Source organism: Gekko japonicus, unplaced genomic scaffold, assembly GCF_001447785.1.
Source record: "Gekko japonicus isolate JY-2015 unplaced genomic scaffold, Gekko_japonicus_V1.1 scaffold1291, whole genome shotgun sequence".
NCBI classification, from domain to species: Eukaryota; Metazoa; Chordata; class Lepidosauria; order Squamata; family Gekkonidae; genus Gekko; species Gekko japonicus.
The window spans coordinates 522,345-540,289 of record NW_015172043.1 but is presented as its reverse complement, the minus strand read 5'-3'; the positions used below and the strand labels follow the sequence as shown (position 1 = coordinate 540,289).

General features: G+C 44.0%; 1 protein-coding gene across 1 annotated transcript in view; it reads right to left on the bottom strand.

Moving 5' to 3' along the window:
- Positions 1-461: 461 nt before the first annotated feature.
- The window catches only part of PLBD1 (phospholipase B domain containing 1), a 32,581-nt gene continuing 15,097 nt past the window's right edge, over positions 462-17,945 (bottom strand). The window contains 3 exon segments of the mRNA XM_015420696.1: positions 462-636; positions 2,097-2,180; positions 14,247-14,466. Coding sequence (XP_015276182.1) covers positions 462-636; positions 2,097-2,180; positions 14,247-14,466 — 479 coding nt within the window.

The following is a 17,945-nucleotide window of genomic DNA, read 5'->3' as shown; positions in this document are numbered from 1 at the left end:
TTCAAGGGCCCTCCAGCAGACTTGGGCCACCTGAATTTGAGGGGCCCAGTCCTGCTCTGTTGATGGCCCTGATTGCAGGAGCTCCATGCAGTGTCACTTTCCATTCTGTGTGTAAAACAGAACAGATGCATACAGATTTTAGCATTCCACCTAGTTTCCAAAAAAGCTAGAGTTGCAAATGGAAAGTTTTTGAGAACAATCCTCCACTCTGACACTCATATCACATGCCCTATACAAATCTGATAGCTGTGGTATAATTGAATTCTTTAGAAAACGATATTGAGATGAAACTTGGAGCTAACAGGAAGGCTTTCTGCATTGTCTTGTAGAGTAGAGAGCACTCTGGGTTGGATTCTAAAGTGCCCTTCCACTCAGAATTCTGCCCATGAGTGGAAGCATAGTTTAGAGCCAAAACGACATCTTTACATAATGAAAAGTTTATCTCAGTTCTCCTTTCTCTTCTACCTCCAAGTTATTTAAAGACAATTTAATCTTACTGGTTTTTGCTGCTGTTTAGCCCACTCTACAGTTCCCATGTATAGCCCATCCAACTGAGCAATGATGTATCCTGTGTGTCTCCAAAAGGGGTCATCTGGATTGTTTTTAATTTGTTCTCTGGTCCACTGATCTTGTTTCCTGTATGGGGATAAAGTTGACTTTACAGAGCATTTTTCATAATGGGAATCATCTCACAGAAATAAACTTTCATTGCAGGTTGGGGACTAAATCCCACTAAACCAAGTGAGACTTTTGAGTAAACACGTTTAACGCTGTACTGTTTTCCAAGCAATATGAAACTGTCACTGCACTAACACATGCTTTGTGTTCAGAAGTAATTACACCAGATTTTCTCAGCATGTTTCCTCATAAATTCATACAAGTATGGTTCACAAATCATGTTTCCTCCACTAAATGTAATTACTACTGACTAGGGATGTGCATTTGGTTTGGATGAACCGAAAAACAAACTGAATGCCTATTTGGCATTATTCGGACATGCCGAAAGCCGAATCAGATTAGGGAATCTGATTCAGCTGGCTGAACAGGGATTCCCCGAATGGATGCTGTATATTTGGCATCCATTCAGGAAATCCCTTTGCTGGTCAGGGAAGGGAAACTTTAAATACCTTCCCTTGGCTGGGGAGTCGCGCTGCGAAAGCGGCATGAGCTCCAGAAGCAAGGGAAAGTGTTTTAAATTTAAAATGTCTCCCTGCAGGCCTTCCCTGGCTCACCTTTGGCGGGTGGGCTGGGGAAGGCACAGGGAGACATCTAAAATGCCTCCCCACTTCTTCCAGGCATTCCCTGGCTTGCCCGCCTCAGTGGGTAGGCCGGGGAAGGCACGGGGGGCTTCCTCCAAGCATTCCCCAGCTTACATGCTTTGGCGGATGGGCTGAGGAAGGCACGGGAAGGCATTTAAAATGCTTCTCCCACAAGTAGCTCGGGGAGCAGTGGTCTCCCATCACTGAAGGGAAGGCAAATTGCCTTCCCTTCAATGAAGGGAGCGTGCTGCTTCTGCGGCGCGACTCATGGGGGATTTAAACTTTAAACCTCTGTCATGCTGCAGAGGCAGCACGCTCCCTTCATTGAAGGGAAGGCAATTTGCCTTCCCTTTAGTGATAGGAGACCCCCCCCTTCAAGGGAGGGATTATTATACCCTATAGGGACAGTCCCCCTAGGGTGTAATTGAGCTGAATAAATTCAGCTAGTCCAATAATTTCCAAACCCCAGTATCATACCGATACTGGGATTCGAGAATATCAGCAAATACTGACATTTTTCGGGTTCGGTAGAGCCAAACCCGAAATATTCTGAATATATTTTTTTTGTGCACACCCCTACTCCTGACCTAATTGGAGTCATCCTGTGTCTTTGCGGACACTGATTTTCGCAGGATCTTCCAGGGAGATAGCTATATTAGCCTATTATAGCCAAAACAAGAGAAAGTCTCCTGCACCTTAAAGATTAATAGATTTATCATGGCATAAGCTCTTTCTGCATCAACTAGTTAAGTTACAAGGGCACATATCACTGGGGATATCTGAACCGTATCATGTAGTTTCAGTTCCTCAATGCAATTTTGACAGCTCTGTACTTACCCCATAAAATCTTCAACTTTTTTCCTAATGATAACATTCTTAAACAGCTGTGGATACAGGTTTGCAACATGGTCACTGATATGTCTGAAAGAAGGAGAGAAATATTACCGTTGTTTCAATTTTCCTTCCCTTATAAATACAAATAAATACATACCGATAAGCTGTCTCCCTCAAATAGTCTTCATATCACAGAAACCATCCCACAGTTCTAACAGAAGAAGGATATAAAGGTCTGGATCCAGCCATACATTCCAAAGACATAAGAGCACTTTTTAAAGAGGGGCAGCAATTGCCACTGATTCTTCTGTCCCACAGCAGCCCTCCACTCTGCTTTCTGTACTATTCTTGAAGGTTCACTGACTCCTCAAGAACAACTTTTTGGGTGGTTCAGTGGTCTGCATCAGCAGGGGAATTAGCAGAAATTGTTCCTTCTTAAGGATATATAAGTACACTTATGTCCTCAAAACTGTACGGTGAAGTGAAATGACTCTGTTCAAATCATATTTAAATTACCTTTTAAAAGTGAAGAAAATATGCTAATTAAATGTAGGGCATAGCTAGACATCAACTTCCCACTAAAGCGATGCCTGTACCAAGTAAGAAGCAAGAGAAGATGCAGACTCTGTGCTTCCTGAACTGATGCTACATCAGTCTTATTGCTAACCTTTTCCTCCTGCATGTTGCAGCTAACAGGATTTTAATTATGCCCAACAGCTACAGGGAGAAACTAGCTACTTTTAGACAATGAAATTGCTGTATCCTTTTTCACTGGTTTGGACCTTTTAGAATATAATACTATTCATAATTTCCCATAATCTCTGAGCTGACATGTCAACTTGACTTCATGTATCCCCAAAAGAGCACAAAACTTGCCATAACAGAAGAGTCTTTGGAATGACAAATATAGTCTGTCATCTGAAAGTTATCACAAACAGCTTTCCCTATAATTAGCTCAACAGGCTTTCAATGTAAAGCAGGCCTCCCTAGGGCAGTTCTGATGGCTACCAGGGAAGGCTTCAGCTTCTCTCTCTTCCAATTGTGCATCTTAGTGATTCAGGTTGCAAACCACCAACTCCCTGCTATCTGCACAATCAACACAATAAAGAAGCTGTTTGTCCCACCCGTATATCATTTTGTGTATGTTACATTGATGAAAATAACCTTCAAGTTTTTTTTGCAGGACTTTTGTTTCTTATCTTTCTGAGTGACATTATACATAGCTCCTTTTACTTTGATCTCATTTCATAAAATAATTTTCTTTCGTGCAATAAATGCATGATTTATACTGATTTTGTTACTCATAATCTAGATGTCTGTTTTCAAGGTAATCCTTGGTTACAGGGACATCATATTTTCCTAGCATTCCAACATAATATTTTATTAGTTGAAAAATGCTATTATTCTCCCAAGCTGTGCATGCTTTAACACTGAGATTTCTTAGTGGAATGTACTAATTATTTTGTTACAGAACTTACAGGATAGTAGGGTGCAAATTGAAATACCTGAGCCAAAGTTATCCAAGGAAATTGCTGTTTCATGTCATTACTGTGATTTTCCAGAATGGTATAAGGAATCTGGGATTCTTAGTGAAATGAAACTACCCTCCCAGAAGAAATTCATGTTGTTTTCGAGTTCAGATGCTGCTAGCTGGCTGCATGTGCCACTGTACTTCCTTGATTCTACTGATTTCTCCAGCAATGGAATGCCTCCCTTCCAGTTGCATCCTTGCAAGGGAGGAGCACAGAGCAATTCCAGCCAATCACAGTTCTCTTTCCCTCCCTTCTTTGTGAGGCGCACAGCTCTTCTGCTCTTCTCTCTTCTGGAGAGCCAGTTTGGTGCAGTGGTTAAGAGTGCAGACTCTAATCTGGGAGAACCAGGTTTAATTCCCCACTCCTCCTCCACATGCAGCTGCTGGTGTGACCTTGGGTCAGTCACAAGTTCTTTCAGAGCTGTTCTCTCAAAAGCAGTTCTTCAGATAGCTCTCTGTTGTGGGAAGGGGAGGGAAAGGAGATTGTAAGCTGTTCTGAGACTCCTTCGGGTAGTGAAGGGTGGGGTATAAATCCAATCTCCTCCTCCTCTTCTTCCTCTTCTTCTTCTTCTATGGAGAGCTGGGGCAGCTTGTTCAGGGGTCCATGGAATTCATCCCCTTGGTCTAATTTGCTTGAAACTTGGTTCTTTAGTAGACAGGCAGCATTTACTCTGCTGCAATTTTGGTATCATTTGGTTGAAAAACAGCCGCTCCAGTCCCCTTGAAAAGTCCTCCATGGAGCATAACGGCAGGATGTACTAAAATGAATGACAGAAATGCCACTGGAAACAATGGGAGATGCCTGAAGGCCCACTGAATGTTATGGGAGCCAGGAATGTCAATTGACTTGCATAGGCTCCAATGAAATACATTACAGCACACTGAAGTTGTAGTGAAAATGTGGAACACATTACAAGAAGCCTGGAATAGCCATCTTCAGAGTGGAATTATGTCTCCTGGGAGTGGAATCAGTGCTCTGGGACTGGAATTACAGCCCCCAGAGTGGAATTACAGCCCCTGGAACTGGAATCTATGCTCTGGAACTGGAAATGACAACCCTAGAGTGGAAGGATGATCCCCAGGACCATACAAACGGCTCTGGGACTGGAATGACAGCCCCCAGAACACTGATTCCAGTCCCAGGGACTGTCATTCCACTCTGAAGGCTGTCATTCAAGGCCCAGGGTAGATTTCTCATAATCCATTCTGCATTTTCATTGAAATGTTTGTGTGCAGGAACATATGTCAATGGATCCTATGCAAGCCAATTGGCATTCCTGGCTCCCGTTATACCCAATGGACCTTCCGGCCTCTCCCATTGTTCCCAACAGACATTCCTGACATTTGTTTTAGTACACAGCCATAATGGCAGGCTGACAGAAAAGAAGGGGAAGTATGCAAAGGAAGCCTCTTTCATTTTGTGAAAAGAAACAGACTACAACAAGAAAGGATTGCAACTATAGAGTTTTCAGTGGAAAGGTAAGAAATGTTAATGTCAGTCAGTTACTGTAAGAGTATGAAAATGCAGACATTGTTGAGGGTTTTTTAATGCCATGGTTGGCCAGAGGTCTCCTACCAGTTTGTTGCGTGACCATCATTTTAGGAACCAGTGAAGAAAACAGAGTCTGTGCTAAGAGGCATCTACTTCAGGGGTATGTAAAACTGTCCCCCTTGGTCCAGTTTACTTGAAACTTGGGGGAGGAGTCTTTAGATTATAGGAAGGAGTATGTTCTATGCAAATTTGGTGCCATTAACTTTATAAACATCTGCCCCAGATGCTCATATAAATTCCCCATTGAAAATAATGGTCCGAAACTCTGAAACCATACAGATTTGAATCTCAAACCAGTAATGTCTTACCTGAAAATAAACAATCAAGGTAAAAATCACCACCACCCCCGGACCCAAAGTTATAACTACTTTTTTCTTGGCACACACACCACTACTGGATAGTGCCTAGGACCTCACTTACTCATGAGTGGTGCAATTTGGCTTACTGTACATACCTGCACTATTTTGTGGCATTTTATTTTTCATATTTTCCCAAAATTAATTCAAAGCTCAGACATCCCTTGGTATATAACTCAATAGCAGGAGCACTCATCTAGTTTTACTTCAGGCTATTTTGCCTGTATTACCGCAATGTCTGACCATTTTGTGAAACGTAAGTTTGTGTCTGACAGCTCGGCTGCTTTAGCCTTTCTAGGTCTCAGGAGATTTCCAAACTGACCTCCAACAGACTTACTTCAGCCTTGCTGTGTAAGAATTGGCCATGCTGTGTTCAAATTGTTTATGCAATGCTTGCCAGTTTGGAAGCCAAAACACTGTTGCTTTTGCTTAGAATAAGATCTTGGAGTGAGACAGAGAACTTGACAGGATGCCAAAGATACAGCTCTGATGCTTGTTTCTTATCCTGCCACTTTTAAAATAATTTTTGAGCAGTAATTCATCTTAAGAATTCCCTCCCCCCTTCTGATGGAAAAAAGACTGCCTAGCTCTTGTAGCTGGGCTGCTAACACTGCTTAGTTGCACTAAGTCAAGAGTTGTCAGATTTCCCCAAAAGGGACACCTGTGATGTGTCCAAGACTGGACTTTCTCCAGGCGCCCGTGCCCCCCCCCCCCCGCTTGCCCTGGCTGCATCAGGTGAATGTGCCATTAGCTCCAACTGTTGGGCTGTTGCCCTGGCTCCCCCCAGTCAGCAGCAAACTGATGACATAAGGTACAGCACCACCACCAAGCAGCCCCTTTAAGAGGCTGCTGCAGCCAGCTGCGGTTGGATCAGACCAGATCAGGCAAAAGATGGACAGGTGCAGGTTGTTTTGCAGCTTGTTTTATGCATGTGTTGCTAGGGCCTCAATAGGTGGAAGTGGCTCTCTGGACCTCTGAGAGGGTCCTGCCTGTAATGGGGACTTTAAGTGAACTTTTTGCCTTACTATGCCTGTGCTTCTAATAATCACTGGGACACAATATACATTTAACAATTGTTTATAATTTATTGTTGTTTTTTCTGTTTAGTCATGGTTTTGGTTCTTTATTGCTGTCTGGCTATGGTTAATGGTTACACCGATTTAGATGAGATTACAGAGTATACTTATATTTCTATGTCATATAATAGTGTAATTATTTTGTTTAATCTCATGAACTTATTAGGTCAGTACTTCAGTTTTTAGTGGGAAATTTGTCAGACCATGTTTCTCATTTTTTAATTATGAAGATGAACAGTTACCAGCCTCCACAAATACTGAAAGATTTACACAATCACAAATCTGGGCACGTCAGAGCAGTTGGATGGACTGAAGATTTTAAAAAATCAACTCAGTATTCTTCATGATTCAGAGTTTTTTTTATTAACCTTAAGAATTAGATATTAAAGGCAGAAGATCCTATATAAAGTGTACAATACTATGAGATGCTAACTATGGCTTTTCAAAAAGATTTATCTTGTCAGGTATTGGTAAAAAAGAACATACAAAATAAAACAAAATGAAAAACAGGCTTTGTGATAATTGTAAGGATCTAAAAAACAGTTAGTTATAATATGGCCCCTGCCACACGGCAGGGGAAAAGCCTCTTTAAAGCGCGGCTTTTAAAAGCCGCGCCAACGTTGACACGGCGCGGCGGGATCACACAGATCCCCCGGCCGCGCCGCCTTTTCTCCCCGGCGCGATCAAACGCCGGGGAGAAAACACGTCCCGAACGGGAGCCGGCTGAACTGCGCATGCCCGAGCATGCGCAGTTCGGCTCCAGGCCGGGGTTGAGCCGGCGCAAGGGAGCGCCGGCGATCAAACGCCCGGCCTGAAGTGCGCCAAGGAGTTGAACCACCGAGGTAGGTGGTGTCAACTTGAGGCGCGTTTTTCCAGAAAGGGCCAGTTTGGGGGCGGAAGCAGAACGCTTCCCAGATGTTGTGGTGTGATCGCGCTGCTTTGATCCGCCCCCAAACTGGCCCAAATCGCCGCGTATGAACGGGGCCTATATCAAGATAACAGAGCCAGAGGATTGAGAGGAATCCCTAAGAAATATTATATAATTAAATGTAAATTGAAGACAGAAACTAAAAGTCATAAGAATAGAGATATGAATGCAAGATTGGATAAGTTATTATATGCTGCCAGACAAAATGATTCAGCCATTTTCAGGAGGTTATTCATGAGGGATATGCTACATCTTACTCCCTATTAAATTATCATATTACAGCCTTAGAGTAGGAACAGCACTTTGCTGCTTTATTTTCAACTGCCACACAAGAAGTTAGACCTGCTACAACTGCAACAAGGTTACCATACTGGCCTCCAGTCTCAACACGTCACACAAAGAAATTAGTTACTAAGATAAAAATTAAAAACAACAACAGGGAGGTGATTATATACCAGCTGAATTGTTAATAGTTTTTAAAAACAGATGGATTCCCTTACGTGCCCATTTATTCACTTGATATATTCTTCAGGAACAGTGCCAATAATTTGGTCAAAATCTATTGTCATTCTTATTTACAGAATAGGTTCCAAGGATAATCCGAGTAATTATAGACCCATAAAACTGTTGTCACTGTATCTATTCGGACTTCTATGCAACTGGGCTGAATCTCTATCATTAATAAATCAAGAGCAATCAGAATTCAGAAAGGGTAGATCAAGTGATTAAGTGCCATAAAACGGTGGTTGCTTACCTGTAACCGTTGTTCATTGAAAGTGGCTTCTGTGCGGGCACACATGGGACTGCAGTAGGCAGGCCGACCACCGGGAGGAGCTAGCGAGCTTCTTTTTAGAATTTTCAACCCGAGAGGGCTAGGCTCCAACGAGGAGGCGGTTTCCCGCCCAAAACACCACCTGACCTGGGCGGAGCCAGCCCTCTCCCCTCAGTTCTCCTCTGCCGCTTATTGTCGCGGAAGACTCCCACAGTGGGGAAGGAGGGAGGGATGTGTGCCCGCACAGAAGCCACTTTCAATGAACAACGGTTACAGGTAAGCAACCACCGTTTTCATTTTCAAGGCTTCTGTGCGGTCCCACATGGGAGATTAGCAAGTTTATTCACTTGGAAGGAGGGAGTGGGAGACTTCAGCGGAATATCGACTGCAGCACAGCCGTGCCCATCGCTGCATCCCTCCTCGCATCAACGTCCATCGCATAGTGTTTGACGAACGTCGAAGGCGTCGACCACGTGGCCGCTCTGCACACCTCCAGCAGGGGCAACCCTGCCTGAAACGCCACAGATGTTGCTTGAGAGCGTGTCGAGTGTGCAGACAACACCAGGGGGCATTGCTTACCAGCCCCTTCATATGCCAATTGTATAGCTTTACAAATCCAACGGGAAATAGTCTGCGACGACGCAGCCTTACCCTTCTTTGACCCACCAAAGCATACAAATAAAGAGGACACAGTACGGAATGGCTGAGTCCTCTGCAAATAAAAGAGCAAAGCGCGCCTGACATCCAGTGAATGTAAGGAACGCTCCGCTTCTGAAGAGTGGTTCGGAAAGAACACAGGTAATATGATGTCTTGTGACATATGAAACTTGGATACTACTTTGGGTAGAAAATCCAAACGTGGACGGAGAACCACTCTATCCTTATGGAACCTGAGAAAGGGTGACTCTGTGGACAGAGCCGCTAATTCCCCAACTCGTCTTGCGGACGTGATTGCGACCAAAAACGCTACTTTGTAGGATAAAAATGATAAGTCACACGTAGCCAGTGGTTCAAAGGGTTTATATATCAAACGAGATAAAACCAGAGAGAGACTCCATGAGGGTAGAGGCAACTGGGAAGGGGGATACAAATTATTGAGACCCCGGAGAAATCTCTTTGCATCTTTAGAAGCAAAAAGGGACACCCCCTTCACAGGTACATGATTAGCCGAAATTGCAGCTAAGTACACCTTAAGAGAGGAATTGGACAAACCTTCCTGTTTGAGGTGGGACAAAAACTCTAGTACCAAAGGCAACCCACAGTTAGTAGGATCGACGTGTTTGCGTGATACCCATGTAGAAAACAGTCTGAATTTAGCCTCGTAAGATCTCCGCGTGGACAACTTACGTGCAGCTAATAGTATGTGTTGCACTGCCGGGCAGTAGGCCGATCGGGCCGAATTCGCCAGGCAGTTAGTTTGAGGGACGAGATCCCCGGTTCGGACGGAAGAAGACCTGACACTAGGTCCGTCTCCTCCGGGAACACTTGGAATTGTCCTTGTGCCAGTGACAATAGGTTCGGGAACCACGCTTGGCGGGGCCAAAAAGGAGCCACCAATATCAGGTCCGCATCTTCTGCATGAGCTCTGGCTACCACTCTGTTTAGGAGTGGTAGAGGTGGGAATGCGTAACAGAACAGACCTGCCCAAGGAATGTCGAAAGCGTCCCCTAGGGAATGGTGCGCATAGGCCGCCCTGGAGCAGAACATTGCGCATTTTGCATTGGCTGGAGTGGCGAAAAGATCCACCATGGGTGTGCCCCAAGAACGGAACAGAGGATAGAGGTACCGCATGTTGATGGACCATTCGTAAGTGTTCTGAAACACTCTGCTCAGATGGTCGGCACGAACATTCAACCGGCCTGCTATGTGGATGGCCGTAACGTGTGCCTTTATTTGTATGACCTGGTGCCACAATTTTAGGGTCTCTTTGGTGAGGGCCACTGACGTGGTACCTCCCTGCTTGTTTATATAATATTGCACAGTGGTGTTGTCTGTGTGAAGCATCACCCTGCGTCCTTGAAGTTGCGCTGCAAAAGAGGAAAAGGCACATCTCACTGCTTTCATCTCTAAGATGTTGATGTGTAACCTTGATTCCCCTACGGTCCACAGACCTTGCGCAGCCAAACACCCACAGTGCGCACCCCAACCCAGGAGTGATGCATCAGTGTACAAATGGGTGTCATGTTTCTGGAACCCAAAGGGGATCCCCGCAGCTATGTTTGATGGCGATAGCCACCAGTCTAAAGATTTGAGAACTACCCGAGGCATAGTTAAGCTGACTCGGGGTGAGTGTATATGAGCGCGGAAATTGCGCAGAAACCAAGTCTGAAACACCCTGAGATGTAGCCTGGCAAAGGGAACTACCGAGGTGGTAGCAGACAAATGTCCCAACAGGCATTGGAAAAATGAGGCATGCCTGCGTCTAAGGTGGCGTAGGGCTCTGATGAACCGTGCAATCCGCTCGGCTCTGATCGAGGGCAGGTAGGCTCTTGCCGATACGGAATCCAAAATCGCTCCTATGAACTCAATTCGTTGAGTAGGGGAGAGCTTAGACTTTTGGAAGTTCACTAGCAGTCCCAACGACTGCAACGTAGTAAGTACCAACTCCAACTGGGCGTGGAGTAGAGCAGGCGTGTCTGCAACTAGCAACCAATCATCCAAATAAGGATAAAGAATGCAGCCCCGCAGTCTCAGGTGAGCCACAACAACGGATAAACACTTTGTGAATACCCGTGGTGCGGACGCCAATCCAAAAGGGAGTACCTTATATTGGAAAGAGCGCCCGCAATGGTGAAAGCGAAGGAACTTTTGGCAAGTTTTATGTATCGCTATGTGGAAGTATGCGTCAGTCAGATCAATAGTGACAAAATACGCCCCAGGACGTAACAGTAAGATCACATCTTGCAACGACAGCATACGGAACCTTGGCTTTCGTAGGAAAGTATTCAGGTTCCGTAAATCCAAAATAGGTCTCTCCCCACCATCCTTTTTATCTATAAGGAAGAAAGGGGAGCAAAACCCTGGGTCATCATCCGAGGACACCTCTGCGATGGCCCCTTTGTTCAGAAGATCTGACACTGGTCCCGACAACGGCTGGATCACGTTGTCGCGACATAAAGACAAACAGGGCAATGGTGGATAGGATAACCATTCTAACAGATAACCAAACTTTATTACAGATAACACCCAGTTATCATCAGTAATAGCCAACCATTTGTCATAAAAGAAAGATAAACGAACCCCAAACTTAAAGTCTGGGCCTAGTCACGGGGCCTCTGCCCCTCTAGCAGGTTGGTCACGGTGAGCCCTATTCCCTGACGGAAATTTGGACCTCTGACGCCTATTTTGATAGGACGTCTGGTACACTTGTCTCGGAGGCTGATAATTTTGCCTCTGAAACGGTTCATGGAAGCGGTATGGGCGGGAATAGCGGTGGGACGGCTTAGGCCAATACCTGGATCTGTGAGTAGGGTTGTTGGGAGCAGTGATGCCAAAGGATCTGGCCTGCAACTTATATTTACGAATGCGTTCCAGGAACTCATCAGTTTCCTGACTGAACAATTCCTTCCCTTCAAAGGGTAAATCTTCAAGTTTAGCTCGTGTATCAAGGGGTAACGCCGAGGATCGAAGCCAAGCATGTCTCCTCAGCACTATAGCGGATCCCATTGCTCTACTCTGGCAATCCGTGGTATGGCGGGCCGCGTTGACCTGTAATTTACCTAAACGCTTGCCCTCGTCTGCTATCACCTTAGCCAAACATCTCTGATCAGGGTCAAGTTGGTCCAGGTAAGGGGTCAGTTTATCCCACAAAAGGTGGTTATAGAGCCCCATGACAGCCTGGAAGTTTGATATACGCAACCCCATAGCTTCGGAAGAGTAAATCTTCCTGCCTAACGTATCAAGCTTGCGGCCTTCCCTATCATTAGGGGTGGTCCGCGTCCCCACTCTAGTACGAGCTGGGATGACCTCAGCAATAAAGGAATTAGGTGGGGGATGTCTCGTCAAAAACTGCACGTCAGAGTCAATGACTTTGTAAAGGCCTTCCATCCGTCTTCCAGAAGGAGCCGTGGAGGATGGGTGCGTCCAAGCCGCCATCATCACCTCCTGCAACCCTTGTAGGCATGGCAGAGCCACTGGACCAGTATCAGGGGTAAACAACGCCTGCATAAGCGGATCTTGTGTCCGTTGTTCAGATGCAGCGTGCCTCAAATTCAAGGCCTTGGCCATCCGAATAATCTGGTCAGCCAACGATGACAGGTCTTCAGATGGTGACACTGCTGCCGGATCTGCAATCGCCTCGTCAGGCGAAGGGAGTGATCTTACATCCGATTCAGCATCCGAATGCGACCCCATAGAGAAGCCTCCAGCGTCCGGATTGTAGTAGAGATCCTCAATAGGCTCGCCTTGAAGTATCATAGGCGACATCGATCGGTGCTGCAAGCTAGCGGAAGCCTCCTGAGTGCAGTGGCAAGGAAGCCACGGTGGGGGCATCTGTATATCCTCATCCGGAAGCGGACTGACGGACCCGACCATCAGGAGATCCGGTGAAGGCGATCTGTCTCCTTGGCGCAGTTCCAACACTGGAGACATATCGGTACCGAGCACCGGTACCGATGCACGCTCTGCCTGTTCGCTCGGTGCCGAGCGGATGTCTCGGCGTCGAGGAGAGCGACCTCTCGACGTCGAGCGTGGCGCCGAACCATCCCTGCGCCGAGGCGACGGTGACCGTCTGCGCCGAGTCGGCGTCGATCCCTCGGTTCCGACGTCCTCGGTACCGAGGCGCATCGGCGGCGAAGAACGCTCCTGCGTCTTCTTATGCTTTTTGGCCTTTTTGGCCGGCGGTACTGAGCCAGCGCGAGACTGGGCAACCGCCTTAGCAGCTTTTGGCCGTATCGGGGCTGAGCACACCGAAGGGGTCTTCACTTTCTCTTGCTGGCCAGCAGTAGATACGGACAGGGCCCTCTCCCACAGCGCCGCTTTCAATTTGGCAGACCTCCCTTCACGAGCCCTCGGGGTGAGGGCCTTACAGGCCTTACAGGCTGCCATATTATGGGTCTCTCCCAAACACAGCACACAGGCTGAGTGCTCGTCAGACTTAGACATCTTAGCCCCACAAGTCTTACAATTTTTGAAGAGGGCCACTTTCTCCTTTTTCTCTTCTTTCTTTGAAGCCATTTTTCTTCTGAGGAAAATGTCTTCCCTCAAGCTTAGTTGTTCGCTCGCTCGAAGAACACGTCCTCTTTCGGTGGCGGCAGAAAGAGAACTGAGGGGAGAGGGCTGGCTCCGCCCAGGTCAGGTGGTGTTTTGGGCGGGAAACCGCCTCCTCGTTGGAGCCTAGCCCTCTCGGGTTGAAAATTCTAAAAAGAAGCTCGCTAGCTCCTCCCGGTGGTCGGCCTGCCTACTGCAGTCCCATGTGGGACCGCACAGAAGCCTTGAAAATGAACTAATATTTCTCAGGCAGAGAATGTACATGCTCCTCTTCTGGGCAATGAAAGAATTTCTACAGTGTTATTACTACATTATTATATGCAGATGATATGATAATTGTTTCATTTTAAAAGGTGAACTAAAGACAGCCTTGCAGGCATTATTTCGATACTGAACTGAAAATGTAATGTCTATAAATATCAATAAAACCCAAATAAATTCTTTAGAATGGTCTCTCACCCACTAGACAGTTGTGATAGGAGAATATAAAATTGAACAAGTTTGGTCATATAGGATATTTTCTAACACCCACTGCGTAGTCATTGGATCCCAACATCTATACAAGGTTCCATTGCCCAACAAGAAAACTTGATGAAAGGACTGAAAATCTCAAAAATTAATATTGTTACAAATCCTTGATTTGGCGCTGAGATTTATGAAAAGAGAAACTGATAGGTAAGTGTTAACAATAAATTTTCATTTACTAAATTACCTTTATGCAAGTACTTACGAAGCAGTGAGATAGCCCTCCAAAAAACCTGCAGCATACATGAGGTCTTCATTGCTAATGGACTGTCTACCATAGCCTGCTTTGATCTCAAGAATTCCCCACCCGGTAGACTGTATAGTGTCATTGTAGTAACCATAAGCATCACCATTCGTATCCATTACATCTTTAACAAGGAATTTCTTTTCCGCTTTCACCCGGTATACAGTTGCATAGTGGATATCTGCAAAGACATCGAACAAGAAGTTTTAGATTTTGCATTGTAAATAGGAGCAGTGACCTAAATCTGAAGGGACAGAATGATTAATGGGGAGGGGGAGTTCCTTCCTACTCATCACTTTCCTCCATCGATTACTGCATTGCTGTTTTGTTTTTTTTTTTGGTAAACAAAGTTTTATTATTTTTCAATCGTAGGTATTCAACATTTATCCATTAAAACTTTAAAAATAAAAGTACATAAACGATTACTTACCCTACAATCCATACGCCTTCCCCCCTCCTGTGGCTTCCCGCAATGCTTTCACCCCCTTCCCCTTACTTTTATATATTTCATCAGTTGCTAATATCAATTTCTAATCATTTTAAAAGATAACATCTTTTTACTTAATATTGTTCTAAACACAGTAAATTGTTTGTCACATCCCAGTTCTTTTCCAGATAGTTCTTAAAGTCCTTCCATTCCTCAAAAAATTCTTCGTCTTCTTTGTTGTTCAATTTCTTGGTAATTTTATCCATTTCTGCCATGAACAGAACTTTATGTATCCAGTCCTCAGTCTCTGGTACTTTTTCAAGTTTCCAATATTGTGCATATAGCATTCTTGCTGTCGTTATTAAGTACCAGAATAAGGTTTTTTTATCTACATTGACTTCTTCCGTTTTTAGTCCCAAAAGCAGAATTTCCGGTGCTTTTTTAAAAGAGCATTGTAGTATCTTCTGCATTTCACTATGGATTTTCGTCCAAAAGTCCGCAGCTTTTTCGCAAGTCCACCACATATGGTAAAATGAGCCTTCATGTTTTTTACATTTCCAACATTTATTAGACATGTTTTGGTTCATATTTGCTATTTTTTTCGGAGTCATGTACCATCTATACATCATTTTATAACAATTTTCTCTAACATTGGTACAGGTTGATATTTTAATAGAGTTTTTCCACAAATATTCCCAAGAGTCAATCGTCACTTCTTTGTTCATATTTATTGCCCACTTTAACATTTGCTCTTTAACTGTCTCATCTTCCGTATACCATTTTAATAAAATTTTATACATATTTGAAATCTTTTTTTCCCCTCCTCTTTCCCAAATGCTCTCCATTTCATTTTTCTCCTTTGTAAATCCATAATTTTTTCTATCTGTCTTAAACAAATAATAAATCTGCATATATCTTAACCATTCATAGTTAAAGTCAAGTTCATTCTGCTTTTTCATTACCCATTCTGTTCCCTCTTTTTTAATTAAGTCTCTATATGGCAACCAGTCTTTACCTTGCTGTCTTGAGTAAGGTGTTAAAACTTCCTCTGGTACAATCCAGAGTGGCCTTATATCATCTGCATTGCTGTTTTAAACAGCCCACATGGATCACATCTATCTAATCCTATTAGCCAAACACTAGAAAGCCCTACCTCACAGTTGTTCCCCTCCCCACCAGCAGCTGGTATTCAACAGCAAACTGCCTTTCAACCTGGAAGCTCCACTTAGTCATAAACTAAAAGATGTTTTAGATATATCTTCCATGGCTTTAATTACTTTTAAAAACAATACAAACAAGTGACCATTGCCGCATTCTGTGGTGGTGATACATATTTTAGTTATGTAATCAGGTCTATTAAGAACCCTGAATACTATTATTCTCAAGAAAGAAGAACAGAAGAAGGAAACCAGATAGGCAGGGCAATCTCAGCTTGGATTACTCCAGTCTCTCTGTGTGTGTTAAGTGCCATCAAGTTGCTTCTGATTTATGGGGCTTCCCAGAAAAGTAACAAAAGGTGATTGCACCCAGGCAGGGTGTACAAAAGAGCTGGCAGTGTGGAGGCTTCACCCATGCCTGAGGCAGCTGGTAGGCTAGCAGGCATTCATGCAAGGGTGAATTCACTTGATCTTGGTTGCCAGCGACACATCCTTACACTTAAGGATCTTTTCTAGCTCCTTCACGGCTGCCTTTCCCAGTCTCGATCTCCTTTGGATTTCTTGGGTGCAGTCTCTCTTTTGGTTGATGATGGAACCAAGAAATAGAAAATCTTGAATAATTTATGTTTCTTCATTGTCAGCCTTAAAGCTGTGTAATTCCCCAGCAGTCATTACTTTTTACTTCTGTACTGTACTATAATCCTGCTTTGGCACTTTTTGCTTTAACATTCATCAGTAGTTGTCTCGAGTCTTCACTGATTTCTGCCAGCAATGTGGTGTCAACTGTGTATCTCAAATTATTAATGTTCCTTCCACCAATTTTCACTCCACCTTCATCTAAACGTAATCCAGTTTTCCTTATGATATGTCCTGCATATAGATTGAACAAATAGGGAGAGAAAATACATCTTTGTCATACACCTTTGCCAATTGTAAACCATTGTTTCTCCATATTCTGACCTAACAGTGGCCTCTTGTCCAGAGTATAGGTTGACCATCAAAGCAATCAGATGCTGTGGCACACTCATTTCCTTTAAAACCAACCATAGTTTTTCATGATCCGCACAGTCAAAAGCTTTGCTATAATCTATGAAACACAAGCTGATTTTCTTCTGAAATTCTCTCATATGCTCCAGTAACCAATGCAAATTTGCAATATGATCTCTAGTGCCTCTTCCTTTTCTGAATCCAGCTGGAACATCTGGCATTTCTTATTCTGTATATATTAACAGTCTTTGTTGTAAGATTTTGAGTATCACTTTACTTGCGTGAGGAATTAATGTGATGGTCCAATCATTGCTGCAATCTTTGATGTCTCCTTTTTGGGAACTGGAACAAAGATTGAGCATTTTCAGTCTGGCAGCCATTGTTTTGTTGTTGTTGTTGTTAGATTTTGATGGACTCTGTTTCTGTGGCTTGGAGTAGCTCTGTTGCTATCCCACCTACTCCTGCTGATTGTTTCTCCCAACTGACCTCAGAGCGGCTTTTACTTCACTTTCTAAAACTATAAGTTCTTCTTCAAAAGATTCTTCTTGGAAGGAATCCATCATTCTTTAATCTCTTTTGTATAGTTCATCAGTGTATTGTTCCCATCTTTTATTTTGTCCTGTTCAGTTAATGTATTTCCATGTTAATATCTGAAACCATAGTTTAAAGATGGATAACTAAACCAAAGTCAATCTTAGCTCTGGTTTTATGGACTGTATAAATGAAGCCATGCTGACTTAACACTGGCTGGTTTCTTAGCACCGTTTTTACTTATCTCTGAATATACAGACGCCTGGCAGAGCTAAGGTGAAACCTCCATTTTTTAAGGCAAACCAAAATCTGGGTGATTATCTGTAAGCCAAATCCTGTTTTCATAAACTAACCCTGTTTTTGGATCTGAAGTAGGCCCATGAAAAGTTCACTCTCGAAGTCAGAGGTGGCCCAACCCATTAAAGGTTCTATATATTCTTATGTCATACCTGAACAGCATGGGAGCTGCTTTCTTGTGTCTTTTTACCATGTGACAACTGAACAGTAAAGGATTCCACCGGAACCCAGAAAGCATGAAAATATGTAATGGATATAGCA